This window comes from Quercus suber, unplaced genomic scaffold (genome assembly GCF_002906115.3).
Source record: "Quercus suber isolate HL8 unplaced genomic scaffold, Cork oak 2.0 scaffold_492, whole genome shotgun sequence".
Lineage (NCBI taxonomy): Eukaryota > Viridiplantae > Streptophyta > Magnoliopsida > Fagales > Fagaceae > Quercus > Quercus suber.
The window spans coordinates 134,811-150,043 of NW_027069941.1; the positions used below are offsets into that span (position 1 = coordinate 134,811).

The window sequence follows — 15,233 nt, forward strand, 5'->3', positions numbered from 1 at the left end:
TAATTCTTGGGTACAAAGTTGATGGACTTGCTGCTGAGTGCTGATACTGATAGCAATTTTGAGAAAAAAAAAAAAAAAATTTCCCAATCTTCACTTTGACAAAATTTTGGAAATCTTGTTGCTCTTGTTGTTAGATTAGAACTTAGGACTGTAAAACCGGGTTTTTTTAGAAAATAACTTCAAAATCCAAACAATATTATTAGTTAGGCAACGTTTCAAACATATTGCATTTCTAACAATTCGACAAGTCGGTTTCTATGTATAGAAAACGACTCCAATGGAGTCGATTTCTACACAGACAAATTAACTTCACTGAAGTCGATTTATTGAGCTACGTGGCGCGAGGAATAGGTGATATAAACAGTAAAATCGACTCCTCTGAAGTCGAATTATTAGAAATATAATATGTTTAAAACGTTGCCTAACTAATAATATTGTTTGAGTTTTGTAGTTGTTTTCTTAAAAATCCCCTGTAAAACCCTTGGAAAACCACATATACCAGCAACCTCTCTGCTCTCTCATTGTCATTTTAGTGTTTTGTTTGGTAAAGTCCGAATTGTAAAGTGAAAAAGAAATGGAGAAGAGCTTCACTCTGATTCAGACAATCGCCACCGCCGGCGCCTTCTCTGCCATTTCCTTCTGGTATTTTCAAATCCCTTACTTTCTTCCCAAATCTCTCACTCACTCTCTCTCTCTCTCACTCTCTCTCTCAGGTACGGTTTCATGTTCGGCCGAGAATCCTCTCGCAAAGAGCTTGGCGAATTGATTGAAAGTCTTCGCCGTGGAAATTCCGATTCAGCTTCTTCGCCTCCTCAGTCTTAATTGGTAACTAAGTAATTCCTTCTCTCTTTTGGGTTTGAATGTGATAAAAACATCAGCTAATTAGTTTCACAAAAGAAAAGAAAAGAAAAGAAAAATATATAGTGATTGATTGCTTTTCTCTGGTTGTGTTTTACAAGTAAACATTATAATGGTTATTCTTGATTTTCATAATGCATGAGAGCTATATTTAGGCAGGATGGGTTTTTTGTGAGATGTGAAAGTAATGTTATGAAAACAAATGTGATTGTAAATCAGCCATCACATTTCAAAAGTATTAATTAGCGATTTGCGTAATTCATTGAATAGGTTTTATTTTGAGTTTAGCAGCTTGTAATATAACTGTTGACATTGACCCATTGCAGAAATTCATGCTTTGCTACTTTGTTCATCACATTTTTGTTTGTTTAGTTTGATGCTATCCCAAAAGGATGTGTTTCAACTTCCTTAAAAATAACAGGAAGGTCCTAAGTTTAATGAGAAGGGTGTTGTTTTTCTTGGGAGCAAAACTTTTAAGAATGAAATTTCTCTTTAGTTGAGAGTTTGTTTGTGGTTGTGGCAATGTTGGTGGCGACGTAGTCATGCTATACTGGCATCTCAAGATTTATGTAGGATCATAGAGTTTTGAGGTTAGGATCTTTGATAAATTACAAATCAAGATGCTTTGAAAGGATCTAATGGTTGAAACTTGAAAGTCTGGATGTTTACTTATGTCTTGAACACAAATTTTAAGATAAGATTTATATTTTTGTAGTTAAGACAGATTAATTTATTGTAACCACCTAAGGGTGATGAATTATCAGTTATGTGTACTCTATGGAAATTCTTACCTTGCTTTAATATTCCTCTCGCATCTAATTACAATAGTGTATTTTTTATTTATTCTGATAGTCCTGTAATGCATCATTTTTCTTTATGCACCTATCTTGAAAGCATTGAGGTCCACAAGAAGTTTGTTGCATGGTTTGTTGATTCCAATTATCATTAATCATTTTTATTCAAACCTCTTAAGAGCTGTTTGACTCTTGGCATATTCAGGTGCTTGGTGAATGTTCCAGCATCAAGAGGATGGAAAGAAGGAATTTCAAACTTAAAGCGGGATTTAGTCAACCGTCAATTGTTTTAGGTATTCAGACATTTGGTGTAAACAATCCCTGAGCGATCCTTAGAAGTGTATGTTAATGTTTGCTTATGTTATCCTTGAGGGTTGCATTTTACCGTAGATGATAATTCTAAAACCTTGATGTGTTAACCTCACTTTGTGGGTGCACATCTTCTACTGGCAAGATTTAGTAACTATTTTAATGAGTGATTTTCCTCCCCTAAGAAATGTTAGAAACAATACATGCCTATGCTTTTTCACCAATTACCTAATTGTTGTTGATTGTAGAGACCATGGCCCAACGTTGAGTTAATTTAAAGTTCTCTTTAAATTTAATTGTATAATTTTTAATTTTTTTTACTTTATGGCTTAACATTGAATTTATGATAAATGTTTACAATCATATTGGGGAAAATGGCTTAATTGTGTTGCTTTTCTATCCATATGGTCATTGGTTAAACTATTGAGTAGGTTAATGGTCTTTGGGTGCAGTGTTGGTAAAAGCGCGCTTAAGCGCAAAACCCTGTGGCTCTAGCGCTTTTTGCCTGTAAAAAGAGGCTCTAAAGAGAGGAGCCTTCAAAGAAGCACGCTTTAGGCGCGCTTTTTTGCACTTTTTCAAAAAGCTCAAAGCGTGTTTTTTGCACTTAAAAAAAAAAAAAAAAAAAAAAAAAAATTTTTTTTTTTTTTTTTTTTTTCCTTTTGAATATTGTGGTAATTGTTTAGTTAATTTAGCAATCTTAGACTTATATTGACTAATTCTTCTAGATTTAGTCATTAAGTGGTTAAATTATTAACTAATATTAGTAATTAGTCATAGGGCATTATGGCTACTGGAGATTTAAGAAAGGATATTACATGGAAGTACTCATATCTAGCGATCCTAGAAATAAAAAATGACTTGACTTGCAATTTGTGTTAAAATTGCGACAGTAGGGCTTATTTAAATGATATATGAATTATAGAAAATGTTTCATTTCAATTTATATGATAATTTGATTGATGTATTGCCCATTAATATTTTTTTTATAAAATTATTATTTTTAAATGTGCGCTTCACTTCAATCAGATGCTCGCTTAACTGTGCCCTGTGCTTTTACTTACACTATTTGGGTGTCTTACAAGTGTCTAAGCTCATACGCAAATTTTAATAAGAAAAAGAGTCTTCTTTAGAAATATGTTAATATATCTTAAGAGTGATATGCTATTTAAGCTGCCAACAACCTTCTTCGTCACATTATTTTTATGTTTGGCACAAGGGTTTCCATCACATTATTTTTTGTCTATGCACATGGATTATTGTTTTTTTTTTTTTTGGATACGTTACACACACATCCAATGGGTCATGAATCCACGACCTCACCTTGCACATAGCACTTATAAAGGGAAGAGGTGTCAGTTGAGATAGAGCTCATTGGCCTTGACCACAGATTTTGAAAATCTTCTTTTACAATACTTCTTAAAAGTACCCATAGGTAAAGTACATATTTCTCAACTTACTTTTAGGCTATGAATAGACTATGAGAAGTATACAGGGTTCATGAAGGGCAGCTGTGGTTTCATATTATGTGTGAAAGATGTAATTCTTTTGTTGTTCTCTTATTCATATCTAGTACTCGCTGATTCCTCAGAATTTAACAGAGGTGGGCATCTGATATTGCTCATCTCAAACTAAAAAAAGGGAAGGGGGTGATTTGGGAGGTGAGATATACATTAGAGAGGGGAGAGGGGGGAGCTTTGGATTGGGGAAAGCATGTGGGAGATGGGGACCTGCCCCTCTCACCTCTTTTCCCCATCAGATTAGAACTCTCTGATGATTGAAACTAGATGCAGTGGACTAAGTACCTTATAATGTATGCATATATCACCTAATAACCATACATTAGGAAATAAGAAATTTGATGCAAGATTCTGTTTGCCTTTAAATTAAGCGCTCAGAATTTAAAGAAACAATTTATTCAATAGGATACTCCGTAACACATAACTTCTGCTCCAAGGTTCATACTAAAACCCCTTGGTGAAAAAATTCAGAAATTCCAGATGTGATACACTGGATTTGGAGAAATTAGCTAATAAAAATTTAATTCTCTATTCATGACAGTGGAGATACAGATACAGAGGTGCTATTCTTGTTTAACAATCTTAAATTTAAGCATATGAGACTATAGTTACAGTGCCTATATATCATGATTTCCCCCTTATTTTTCCCTTTTTCTCTACATTATAAACACTCTGTATTGTTACAAATAAACATGCAACATATACTTTTTAAACAAGAGCAAGCTCTTTAATATTCTTCACATTCTTTTCTTTGATGAATCCAACGTAAATGTTAGTCCCACGGGAGTCGGACTCAGCAAGCTTTGAGTTTCGACCACCATCTGACATGCTTTTTACAAACTGAACAAGCTGCCGCCAATTCTCCTCTTCAAACAACCTCTTATTCATTCTTAAATACGTAAATGCACTCAATCCATTTCCAGAATCTGACCTACTTGTTGTCAAAACTTGTCCATATGCACTTCCATCATATCTCTCCAGAGCATTCTCCCCAGCAAGTTCTATTCCAGCATCTCTTGTTGCCATCTTTACTTGCCGAACCAGCCCTTCTGGTGAACAATTTGCATGTTGAGGCTGTTCTCCATCTTTCATTTCCATGCAAGTGAAGTTAAGTATAACTCTATGTTTGGCTAGCATTCGTGCTATTGGAAGATAACCATCATGATGTCTAGTGTTGTAGTACCCCGCGGTTAATTCAGCTGCATGGGACCTTGTTCTATAATGCCAGTGAATTCCAGCTACTTTCCCAGAAAGTTTTGCGCCAGTTCCCTGAAACAATCCTTCTGCGGCAGCAAGGATTCTATCACCGTGTTGTATTAGCTTTCCAGAATACCACTCTAGGAAGAATTTCCCATACTCAGTGCTCCATGTTCCTTCCCTGCGGAAAAATCCAGTATCTTCAGGAAATTGATTGTATTGGCCTGCATCATGGGGTCCACTTATTCCCCAGTCTTTCTTCCCGACTGACTCTGCTGTTGCTGCCAGAGAAGCTCTCATATACTGTATGACATAGAAGCTTGTTTGAGAAAATAGATATAATCCCAAATTCTCTATTCTCTTAGATATGTTGATGTTTTGACTGAGAACAAAGTTTTGCTACAAACTACCGCTTCACTCAATATATTTCATTCAATATATTTTTTATATGGATTTTGACAAATCTACTATTAGATTATATTTTCTTCATATATCTTTTATGTTTGCAAACCTTTTAGAAGATAAAAAATCAATAGCTATGTGATCAATAAAAAATTTTAAATTTTAAATTTTTATAGTCTAAAATTATGTATAAAAAATAAGTTTATGAATTGAATAGCTTTGACATGCTTTTTAAGACAGGTAATTTAATGGTTAGGTTTTTAAAATAGGTAAAAATGCTAAAATTTTTAGTAGGAGTTGTAGTTAATGGCCACAACTAAGTTTATAGCTAAACTCTCCTTTGAGTAATATGTTAGTAGTTGGTGATCACAAAGAGATGAATCATGGCTATTTAATATATGGGCCATTTAGGTCCACCACCACCAACAATAATAACAAAGCCTTAGTTCTAAAATTTTGGGGGTGTTTTTATGTTCTACCTTTAATTTTAATTTTAGTTTTTAATTAGTCTAAGTTTGCAACAACTACCTTGTCATAGCTTTGGAATTCACCAATTCCAGGAAACCTCCAAGTTCCATTGCTTTCTGGATAAGATGGATATCTGAGCTCTCCACAAGGACCCAATCCCACTTGGATTTCCTGCAAAAAGAACTTCAATTTAAGTTCTGAAGGAATAATTTCTTTACTTGCACAGTTGGAAAATAGGACTATGATTAAGCAAAAATTATATGGTGTTTTAATTATACATGTTGGTAGTCCACCATCTGGATGGGTCAGAGCTTAATTTTGTGAATGATTAAATGCAGAGAAGTTTAATTAGTTGCTTTGTACTTCTTTCTGATTCTTTTTTTCCCCTCCTGTGGTATGTACTGTTCAGGTGTGCTCCATTCTTATCCTATGAACTAAATCTTTTTCTAAGTATGATTGAGTTACAAGAATTATTTATATATGTTTGTTTGTTTGTTTATTTTTTAAGTATCACTTTAATGGGAAAAGAATTGAGGCTTTTGGTAAACAGATCCTGCTAAGAGTCAAGACCACAGAAAAGACTTATTTGTAACAGCGTTCACTGTTAAATTATAAGTTTCCCGATTTATATGGCCATAGTTACAAGTGGCTTAGATTATAAGCTTACTCAATATTTTAATAATTTTGACAAATTCTTCGTTAGATTATATTACAAGTAGCCTTAAAATTATGTATAAAATATAAATTTATAGATTATATAATAAATAATATTCGATTGACACAAAATTTGACAAGTATATTATAAGAGTGTAAAACACGCAATTCAACAATTAAATTTTCAAAATATTATAAGCTAAACTTTATTCTTATTTTATTGGGAGTACTTTTCAGTTGTAACAGTCGTGTGTGTGTGATTGGGAGATATTTATGTGCTCAGTATGATGTCAGTGAAAATCTGGAAACCTTTTTCCAATTTTTATTTTTATTTTTTGGGTAAATTGATTTTGCTTTAACGTGTACTAAATGAGTAAAAAGAAAGGTAGAGGTTCTTATTTGGTATGTTCTGGTGGAACAATTTCACAAATATGTCAATATTTTCCCTTCCCTTGAACTGTCTAATTCACTATTTCCACAATAATATTAGTACAGGCAACATGTGTTTATATGTTTGTAGATGGATGCTTACCACAATAACCTCGCCCAAGTATTCACTAAATCTGTCGCGGAAGCTCCTCATGTAGTCGGAGTAGACCTGAACAGGTGTTCTTCCTCCTAGAACAGGCAGTGAATCACAACCCAAGGATATGTACTCGGGATTCCTCCTTCCTGATCTGTCTGTGTACACAAGGTCAGGGTTCCCACTGATTTCTTCCAGCACCCATGGGGGCAATGGAATACTGAGAATTCAAGAAAAAAGTGGATGTTAAAATTTTTAACTAGGTCTCGAAGAAGTAATGATTAATTAAACCAAAACCCATTACATGTAAATTGGGAAGTAACCCAACTTTGGTATTGAAAATGTAAGATTCAACCAGACTAGCTAACACAAATTTATTGGACTATACAAGTGAGGAATTCGAGATATGAAATTGTATTGCATGAAATATGGAATCCAAATAATATGAAAATCAATTGAAGTGGGAAAAATATATACCTGCAAGAGTCTCCAACATTTCCTCCACACTGATGAAAAGACATAACAACTTGAAGCTTCAAGCCATGCCTTTGAACCATCTGCACAAGCTCAGCATAGCCTTCCCAGTTGTACTTGAGAGGTCCATCTTTCTCCACCAAACCCCACCAAGCATCGACCATAACTCCTTCAACTCCTGCACTTTTCAAGGCCATCAAACTAGCATTCATTGCTCGTGGCTTGTTCAAGTGCCCTCCATGTGTTACTGTGTCAAGTGGTAGCATCACAAACACAGGCACCCTTGAATCATCTTTATTATTATTATGATGAACACCAGAGAGTGCATGAAGCTTCTCTCGCTTCTCATTTCTGCACCCTTCTGTGCTCAATACCTGTGCTTCTTGCGTCATTGAATTCTTCACTCGGATACCCCTTGATGGCTTAATTTGTGCAAAGCAAATTGTGCCACAGCACTTCACAGGAGTTTTCAGGCACTTGGTGTCTCTAAGAGTAATAAAAGAAGTTGAAGAACGTAATGTTAGAGTCATATTTTTTCTTCTTGGTTTTTTGAGGACTGAAAGAAGGAAAAGAGAGATGTGGGAATGAATGAATTGAAGGTGGATGCGTGTATATTTATAATAAAAGGAAACTCATGACTAGACTTCTGAAGGAGACTGTGTTGGTGGGCTCTAGTTTGAAAGGGAAAAAGTGCAAAAAAAAAAAAAATCAAAACTAAGAGTAATAAAAGAAGTTGAAGAACGTAATGTTAGAGTCATATTTTTTCTTCTTGGTTTTTTGAGGACTGAAAGAAGGAAAAGAGAGATGTGGGAATGAATGAATTGAAGGTGGATGCGTGTATATTTATAATAAAAGGAAACTCATGACTAGACTTCTGAAGGAGACAGTGTTGGTGGGCTCTAGTTTGAAAGGGAAAAAGTGCAAAAAAAAAAAAAAAAAAAATCAAATTTAGTCAGGTACCCTATTCAATTAAAGTCATTTTCATAATACGTGGTTATTACTACACTCGTTCTTATCAAAATGAAAATTAATTTATAGGATTTATTTCTATTTTTTAAAATAGTTCTTTTAGAGGATTTTGCTTAGAAGTTTCATCGTTAATTGCTTTGTTATTTCCCCAAGTTTCCTTCTTGTAAAGAACAAGCCAAAGAGAAGAAAAATTACAAAATTGGCTATTGAAGGAACCCTTTCTTTTTCTTTTTCTTTTTTATTTTTTATTTTTTATTTTTTATTTTTTATACTAAGTATTTTTAACACGGGAAGAACCTATTTCTTATGCAATATTATGATTTTCATTTCCATTCCCTCATCTTTAATCTTCATTTCAATTTAGAATGGGGCTTAAGAATTTATCATTATTATGAGATGCTATCTCAACCGTATGGTCCGTATTATTGGTTACCATATTTGTCTAGCAGTACTAGACAAATAAAGCATTAGTCCTTACACGGTTAGACCGACATAATATTCAGAGAACATGAAATATCTTGAAGTGATGCAAACCCCTTGACATTTTGAATTCACTGCTGCAAATAATATCTCACTGGTTTAACTATCCACTTGTTTAAAGTGGGCGGGAGTGGCCCTTAAAGCATGTTTTTGAATGATTAAAATCTTTAGAGTTGCAAATAATATCTATATGTAACACTCAGGTTTCTCTTGAAGCCCCCTTATATTATTAATTCTAGATAATAATTAATTCTGTTATGTAAAATATTCTATGTTGCTTTATGTATCATATTCGGCTGAGAGTTTTACTATTCATGTATGAGTAGGAGTCTAACATAGAAGAAGAATAAAATATTTGAGAATTTAATACTAAGGTTTAAAACTTCAAATCTTTGAGCTTAATATTTTGCATTAAGTGTTGTCCCAAGATTTTACTTGGAGTCAAGAACACCCCCCCACCCCAAAAAGAAGTCCAAATCTTCTGTTTTATCAATTGTGCTCCACTAATAAAATTTGGACATCTAACCTCTTTCATTAAATGAGATATCTTTGACTTTAATGAGAGAGATTAGTTGTTTCATTTAATGAGATATCTTATTTAATGAGAGAGGCTAGATGTCCAAATTTTATTGGTGGAGCATGAAGTGGAGCACAATTGATGAGACAGAAGATTTGGACTCATATTTAAGGTCTTTTTTTTTTATAAGTCTATAATGATAGTATTTAATTAATTAGGTGAATACGTGACAAGTATTTATTGATGGAGTATAGAGTGGGGCAGTAAAAATGGGACAGAAGATTTAGACTCTTTAAATATTATCCCCCAAACAAGTGATAGAAAGAAATTATGGACCATTGTTAGTGAAAAAAGAAAAAAAGAAAAGAAAAGAAAAGAAAATATTATCAACTAAATATTATCAAAATTTCAACCATTAATGTCGGTCTGATAAGTAATGGGTGGTTTGTTTTGCCGCGTTGTGGCTAAATTCTACAAAATAGGCTAGCTTCTCTTTTTTTCTTTTTGTTTTATGTCCCGTCCTACTCAATGCTTTTGTGGATGATAAAAATGATACTATTTTCAAAAAAATTCTTGGTTTTGGTTTTGCTTAGTTAGGATAAGAAAGATAGGGAGGCTCTCTTCAATTGAGAAAAGCATGTGGTTGTAATGAAGTCTTTGCATTATTATTATTTTCTTTTTCTTTTTTTCTATTTTGGATTTTCTAGTAGTATCTCTGCAATGAACTATTCAAATTTCAATCTACACGCTTTCTTGGTCTTTACTTCCCCACTAGCTTACAATGCACTTTTTGCCAACATTGGCTTGATAGGCTCCATTAGAATGGTTATCTCTTGGCCAATTCCGCATATAGCCCTCGCTGACAGGTCAAAACTCAAAACTCATGCGTTTAGATGTCTACATTTCTCTTCACATCACTTATTTTGAAGCACATGATTGTTTAAATACACGATTGATGGGACATGAATCATGGCAAAGTCTTTTTTGCTTTTTAATTTGTAAATAGGTCAAGAGCAAAATTGGAGGATGCCTCTAATTTTTAAAGGCTAGCTGTCAGGATGCTTATTTTCATATAACTTAATTTACTTTTTTTTATTCTAAATCTCAAATTAAATATAATTTGATTTTTAATTTGATTTTTAGATATGAAAGATTAAAGTAATCTTAGAATGGACATCATAGATAATAAAATATTATGTTTATGAAATTTTATTACAATTTTACTTGTGCCATGCTTAGAGCCGTTGCCTAACTACATAGTGATAAGCGGAAGGTTTGTCACATGGCAATGTATGCGAAACAAAGTTCATGGAATCAACCACAAAGCAGTTTAAATAAGGATGGCAATTTAAATCGGTTCCTGCGAGTACCTGTCTTACTTGTCCTTAATGGATGAGTTTTAGCCGTCTCGTATAAATAATGAGGTAGGGATGGAGTTTAACATGTTGACAATTTCCCCCATACCAGCCCTGCACATGCCCTGTTTTTTTTTTTTTTTTTTTTTTAAATGATTAAAAAATATTGTTTTTAAACTTTAAATTTATGATTTTTTTGATTTTGTATTATTGAATTTATTTTTTTTATGTTTTAAGATTTAAATTGTTTATATTTTTTAGTTGTTGTATCGTTATGTATGAATTGTTTTTGTGTTTCTTAATATTTGAATTGTTGTATTGTTATGATTTGAGGAGGTTTTATAATGTTATAATTTTTTTTTAAAATGTTTTATGAGTTTTAATTTAATGTATTCTAAATAAAATTTTATTAAATTATGTATATAGAAAACTTAAGTGCGGCAGGATGGGTACTCATGGGTATCTGCAGGGATGGAACTAGGATTTGAACCTATGGGGGGCCAAAGCATGAACCAAAAAAATTTCAAGTAACATGGTTTATTAAAAAAAAATCATGGTAGACAAAACAATTGCACTTTATTACCATAAATATTTAAGTCAAGAAGGAAATAATATGAACAAAAAAAGTTGAAAGTTACAATATGATATTCTAACATTTTCGAAGAAGAATAAAAAAAGAAGAGGACTTCGGATCTCCAAATTTTGGATAATTGAAATTAATATGTTGATTTTATCACGTTGACCAACTCACCAATATGATAAACTCATACTTTTGGATGCAACTAAAAATCACACTAAAGTTTTCAAAACTTTATTAGGGGATTTTAAAAAATTGGGATATTAATATTAAGAGTTGGCAATGCTACATCATCAATATTGGCTTCTAAAAGAATTTTGCATTTTATCTTTTGAAAAAAATTTAAATATTGTAATTGACTTTCCTATAATTTATAAATTAATTAAAAAGTTATATAAATTATTGTCACTCTTGTAAGGGATTTTTTTTTCTATGAGATTTTTTTGGTTATAAATTATTGAATTATGATATTGGTGATTTGTGAATTTTTTGTTGTGTTCTATTTGGACTATGGAGGGGCTATAGGTCCAAAGAAAGGATTAAGTGATTAGTTTCTTTTGGGCTATTTAGACCAATTCAAAAATTTAAGGGGGGCTAACTATAAACTTTGAAATATGGGCATGCAAATAAAATAACTAATTTGAAAGAAGGGGGGTGGGAGGCAATGGCCCCCCTGCCCCCATAGTGGGTCCGTCCCTGGGTATTTGCTAGAACAGGATGGAAAAAAAAAAAAAAAAAATCCTACCCCAAAGAGGGAGTGGAGTGGAGGTAGGGAATAGGAAACCCGCTTCATTGCCATCCCTAGTTTAAATGTCCTTCTCTTGTCTATACCTTTTTTTTTTGGGGAGACATTCTATTTCTGCATTTAAGGGTAAGTGTTAGGTTTTTTCTTTTAGGGTAGAGAAAGAGGTGTCTACATTAACAATAGCACATCAAAGGAAATGGAGACGAGATCCTTTTTCTCAAGAGCACGTAGGTACTAACATGTAAAGACTAAAAGTCTATATCTAGTTGTGTGAAAAACTGTACAAGAGACTGGTTTTATATAGAAAAATACGAGTATTGTATAAGTAATAAAAGTGCAATATACAAGTAAATTATAATGGACCTAGAGTCCGTTTGGATTTTATTCTAACACTTTCATTAATAAACTATTGCTGATTAAGGCCAATCTAGCTTCCTTAAAGTCGCATTCATACACACAAATCACTTCAAATTTGATGGAAGAAAGAAGATACAAATCAAGAATCTAGACTATCATTGTGTGGGGTGTCGGTTAAATACATACTCATAGCTGAGCACGTTGAAAGCAAAAAGTTCGATGGAATAGTAAGTGGGACCTAACTCCTAAGTAATACAGAAAAGAAAAAGATAATTCCGAATCTTTTGCCGCTTGACGTCGACAGTTTGATCTTCATAGGAAGTTTCATTGGGCTTACTGATGACCTACCGTTGCAATTTTTGTGGAGAATCCTTATCTCTTTAATTTTTTCTTTCTCGAGAGATTTATGAGAGAATTTTCAGCCTATTCTTCAAATTTTTTTTACAGTTAAAAAAATAAACAATAATTTTTATTTTATTTATTCATTTTTTCAAATACATTTTCCCACATATTATTTATTTCATTCTCTATCTCATTTAAATATTATTTCTTCATTCATCTTTATTCTTTTTTTTATCATCATTTATTCTTCCTATATTCATTTCCAACAATTATATTTTTCAATGAAAAGTGCTATATTCATAATATTTTTCACAATACTTTCACAAGAATCATATGAAAATCTTATGTGAAAAGTTGTTACTAGTTCTAATTTGAACTTATCGCTGAAATTATTTTTTTACTCACTAATATTAACTAATAACAATCTATTATTTAAAATTTATTGTGAAAATATTGTGGTAGTATTTCTCAATTAAATTTTTTATATTATTTTTCCTTTCATTCAATTCATTCTCGTCCATACGTTTTTATTTCTTTTTTTATTTTTTATTTTTCTTGTTTTTCTCTTCCACAGTAAAAAGTCATGGCCAATCATATCTCTATAACTGTGCTATGAATCAATGTACACCGTCATGTGCAAACTTTGCTCATAAGCAAAGTGTTGGGCTCAATATTTGCTGGAACAAACAAGGGCAGCTTCTCTTTCTCCATCATGGTAACGTTTGAACCCATAAACGATAAACAAGTGGGATAATTTACACAGTAAGTAACATTAAAAAATGGAATAGAGGTCACTCTCTGCCTTTCATTAATTGTAAAACTCTAATTTCTAACGCGCATGAAAAATTGGGTGAGTGGGATCACCTTTTATTCATCTGTCTTTGTCTCTCTCTCGCTTTCTCACACGCGTACACAGATACAAATTTGAATTGAAATGCGAAGATGTGAGAGCAAGTTGCAACTTTCTTGGTAAATATATTAGTCTCTCTGTCTCTTGGTGAGAAGTTAACGGTCATGAAGAAACTTAGATGATGCTGACTAATTATGCAATTGAATTTTGGACGTGGCAAGAAATAGTGTTCATTTGCCTGCACTACGTACAGTTTTCACACGCGCACTTGAACACATGCAAGTTGTTAATATTGTCCTCTTGCAACCAAAATTAAGGTCCCAACAAATTGTGCAAGCTGCTTCCCAATCCATCGTCTGAGGTTAATAATATTGTTTGAAACGTATTCATTTCAAACCCACAAAAAACACCTCACTGCTGCATGCCCTTCCTAAACATGGTCACATGCCTCTTCTTTGTATCCAAGCTACGCATCCAGCCAGTTTTGAGAGAGAGAGAGAGAGAGTTATTCTTAACATGTGACGTGCACATCCAGACTAGTCTAGATGTGCACATCACATGTTAGGGATTGATTATTTCATTAAAGGTACGTAGGGTGCACATTTCATCACGTGCACATCCAGACTAGTTTGGATGTGCATGTCACATGTTAAGAATAGATTATTTTATTAAAGGTACGTAGAGTGCACATTTCATCACCATTAACATACTTGTTATCTACGTACTAAATCTGTATTGATAAGCCATCTCGTAGGATAAGCATCCTGAGTCAAGTAAGGTTATTTCTTTTGATAGGTAAATTAGGAGGAAGAAAGAAGTGAAGTTTGAAATACAGACTTAGAGTATACCACATAAAATGCTATTATTATTGGACTATCACTTAAATTCCTTAACCAAGTGAGCTCGATTATGTATCTTTGGATTAGCTCTTTGATGAAAAGCTATTTATTGAAATTGACAAAAATACAATTATATATACTTAAGAAAAAAAGAAAAGAAAAAAGAGAATCATTAGAAAACTCTACGTAAATAAATAAACTAATAAATTAACAAAAGGAAAATTCTTAGTTTATATTGTACTAGCTATGTAAACTTACATTGTAGACACACAAAATGTGTATTATGTTGTACACATTTGCAAAAAGCGTACATTAAATATGCATTTTAAGCTTTCTCAAAAAAAAAAAAAAAAACATTTTAAGTATTTATAATGTAAATTAAATTGATAGTACGATATAAACCTCTAAAAGTCCTTAAGAAAAAGTAACCGATCCAAATGTAGACAGGCTGTGTACAATAGCAGAACTCATTCAGTCGATTATGTTTGTGTGAACGCAGGGCAATGACTACTACTAGCTTCATATATCGCACTTAGCCGCGTACCAAAAAGACAAAGTTGTTAGGTTAGAGGATGTTGGCCTAGTAAGTAACACGTACTAATATCTAGCGCAGAGAGACCGGTACCTAAAATTCTCATTCAAAAGATACTCCGTCCAAACAGTACTGATTTCTTGTATCTTAAATTGCTGCTACCAAAAGCAGTGGTCCTATACGACTCAGCAAAACTACTTAACTACCCTGCAAAACCTTTTCCTCCAAAAGGGAATTTTTGCGAAACTCTCCCCTTTAAGATAGAAACACTGCCTAAAGTTAAAATGGCACAGGCCTTTGTGTGAAACCCAAAAGAAGGGATATATATATATATATATATATATATATATATATAGAGAAACCTAGCCCATATATATATATATATTATATTATATAAAGAAAAAAGAAAGGAGGCAACTCTACACATGAGATTGTGTTTTAGGTGGACAACTCCCGCCACATCACCAAAGTTTA

General features: G+C 32.9%; 2 protein-coding genes across 2 annotated transcripts; one reads left to right on the forward strand and one right to left on the reverse strand.

Annotated features, from left to right (window-relative positions):
• The first annotated feature begins 476 nt into the window (after nucleotides 1-476).
• Nucleotides 477-2,257, forward strand: LOC111988240 (uncharacterized). The gene is made up of 3 exons (XM_024020032.2): nucleotides 477-642; nucleotides 714-825; nucleotides 1,858-2,257. Exons 1-2 carry the CDS (start codon nucleotides 575-577, stop codon nucleotides 820-822), a joined length of 177 nt encoding a protein of 58 aa, XP_023875800.1. The 5' UTR covers nucleotides 477-574; the 3' UTR covers nucleotides 823-825; nucleotides 1,858-2,257.
• Nucleotides 2,258-3,815: 1,558 nt separating this feature from the next.
• On the reverse strand, nucleotides 3,816-7,797 carry LOC112032223 (beta-amylase 3, chloroplastic). Its single transcript, XM_024064993.2, has 4 exons — nucleotides 7,200-7,797; nucleotides 6,732-6,942; nucleotides 5,606-5,716; nucleotides 3,816-4,978 (listed from the first exon to the last, which is right to left on the reverse strand). Exons 1-4 carry the CDS (start codon nucleotides 7,724-7,726, stop codon nucleotides 4,187-4,189), a joined length of 1,641 nt encoding a protein of 546 aa, XP_023920761.2. The 5' UTR covers nucleotides 7,727-7,797; the 3' UTR covers nucleotides 3,816-4,186.
• Between the last annotated feature and the right edge of the window lie 7,436 nt (nucleotides 7,798-15,233).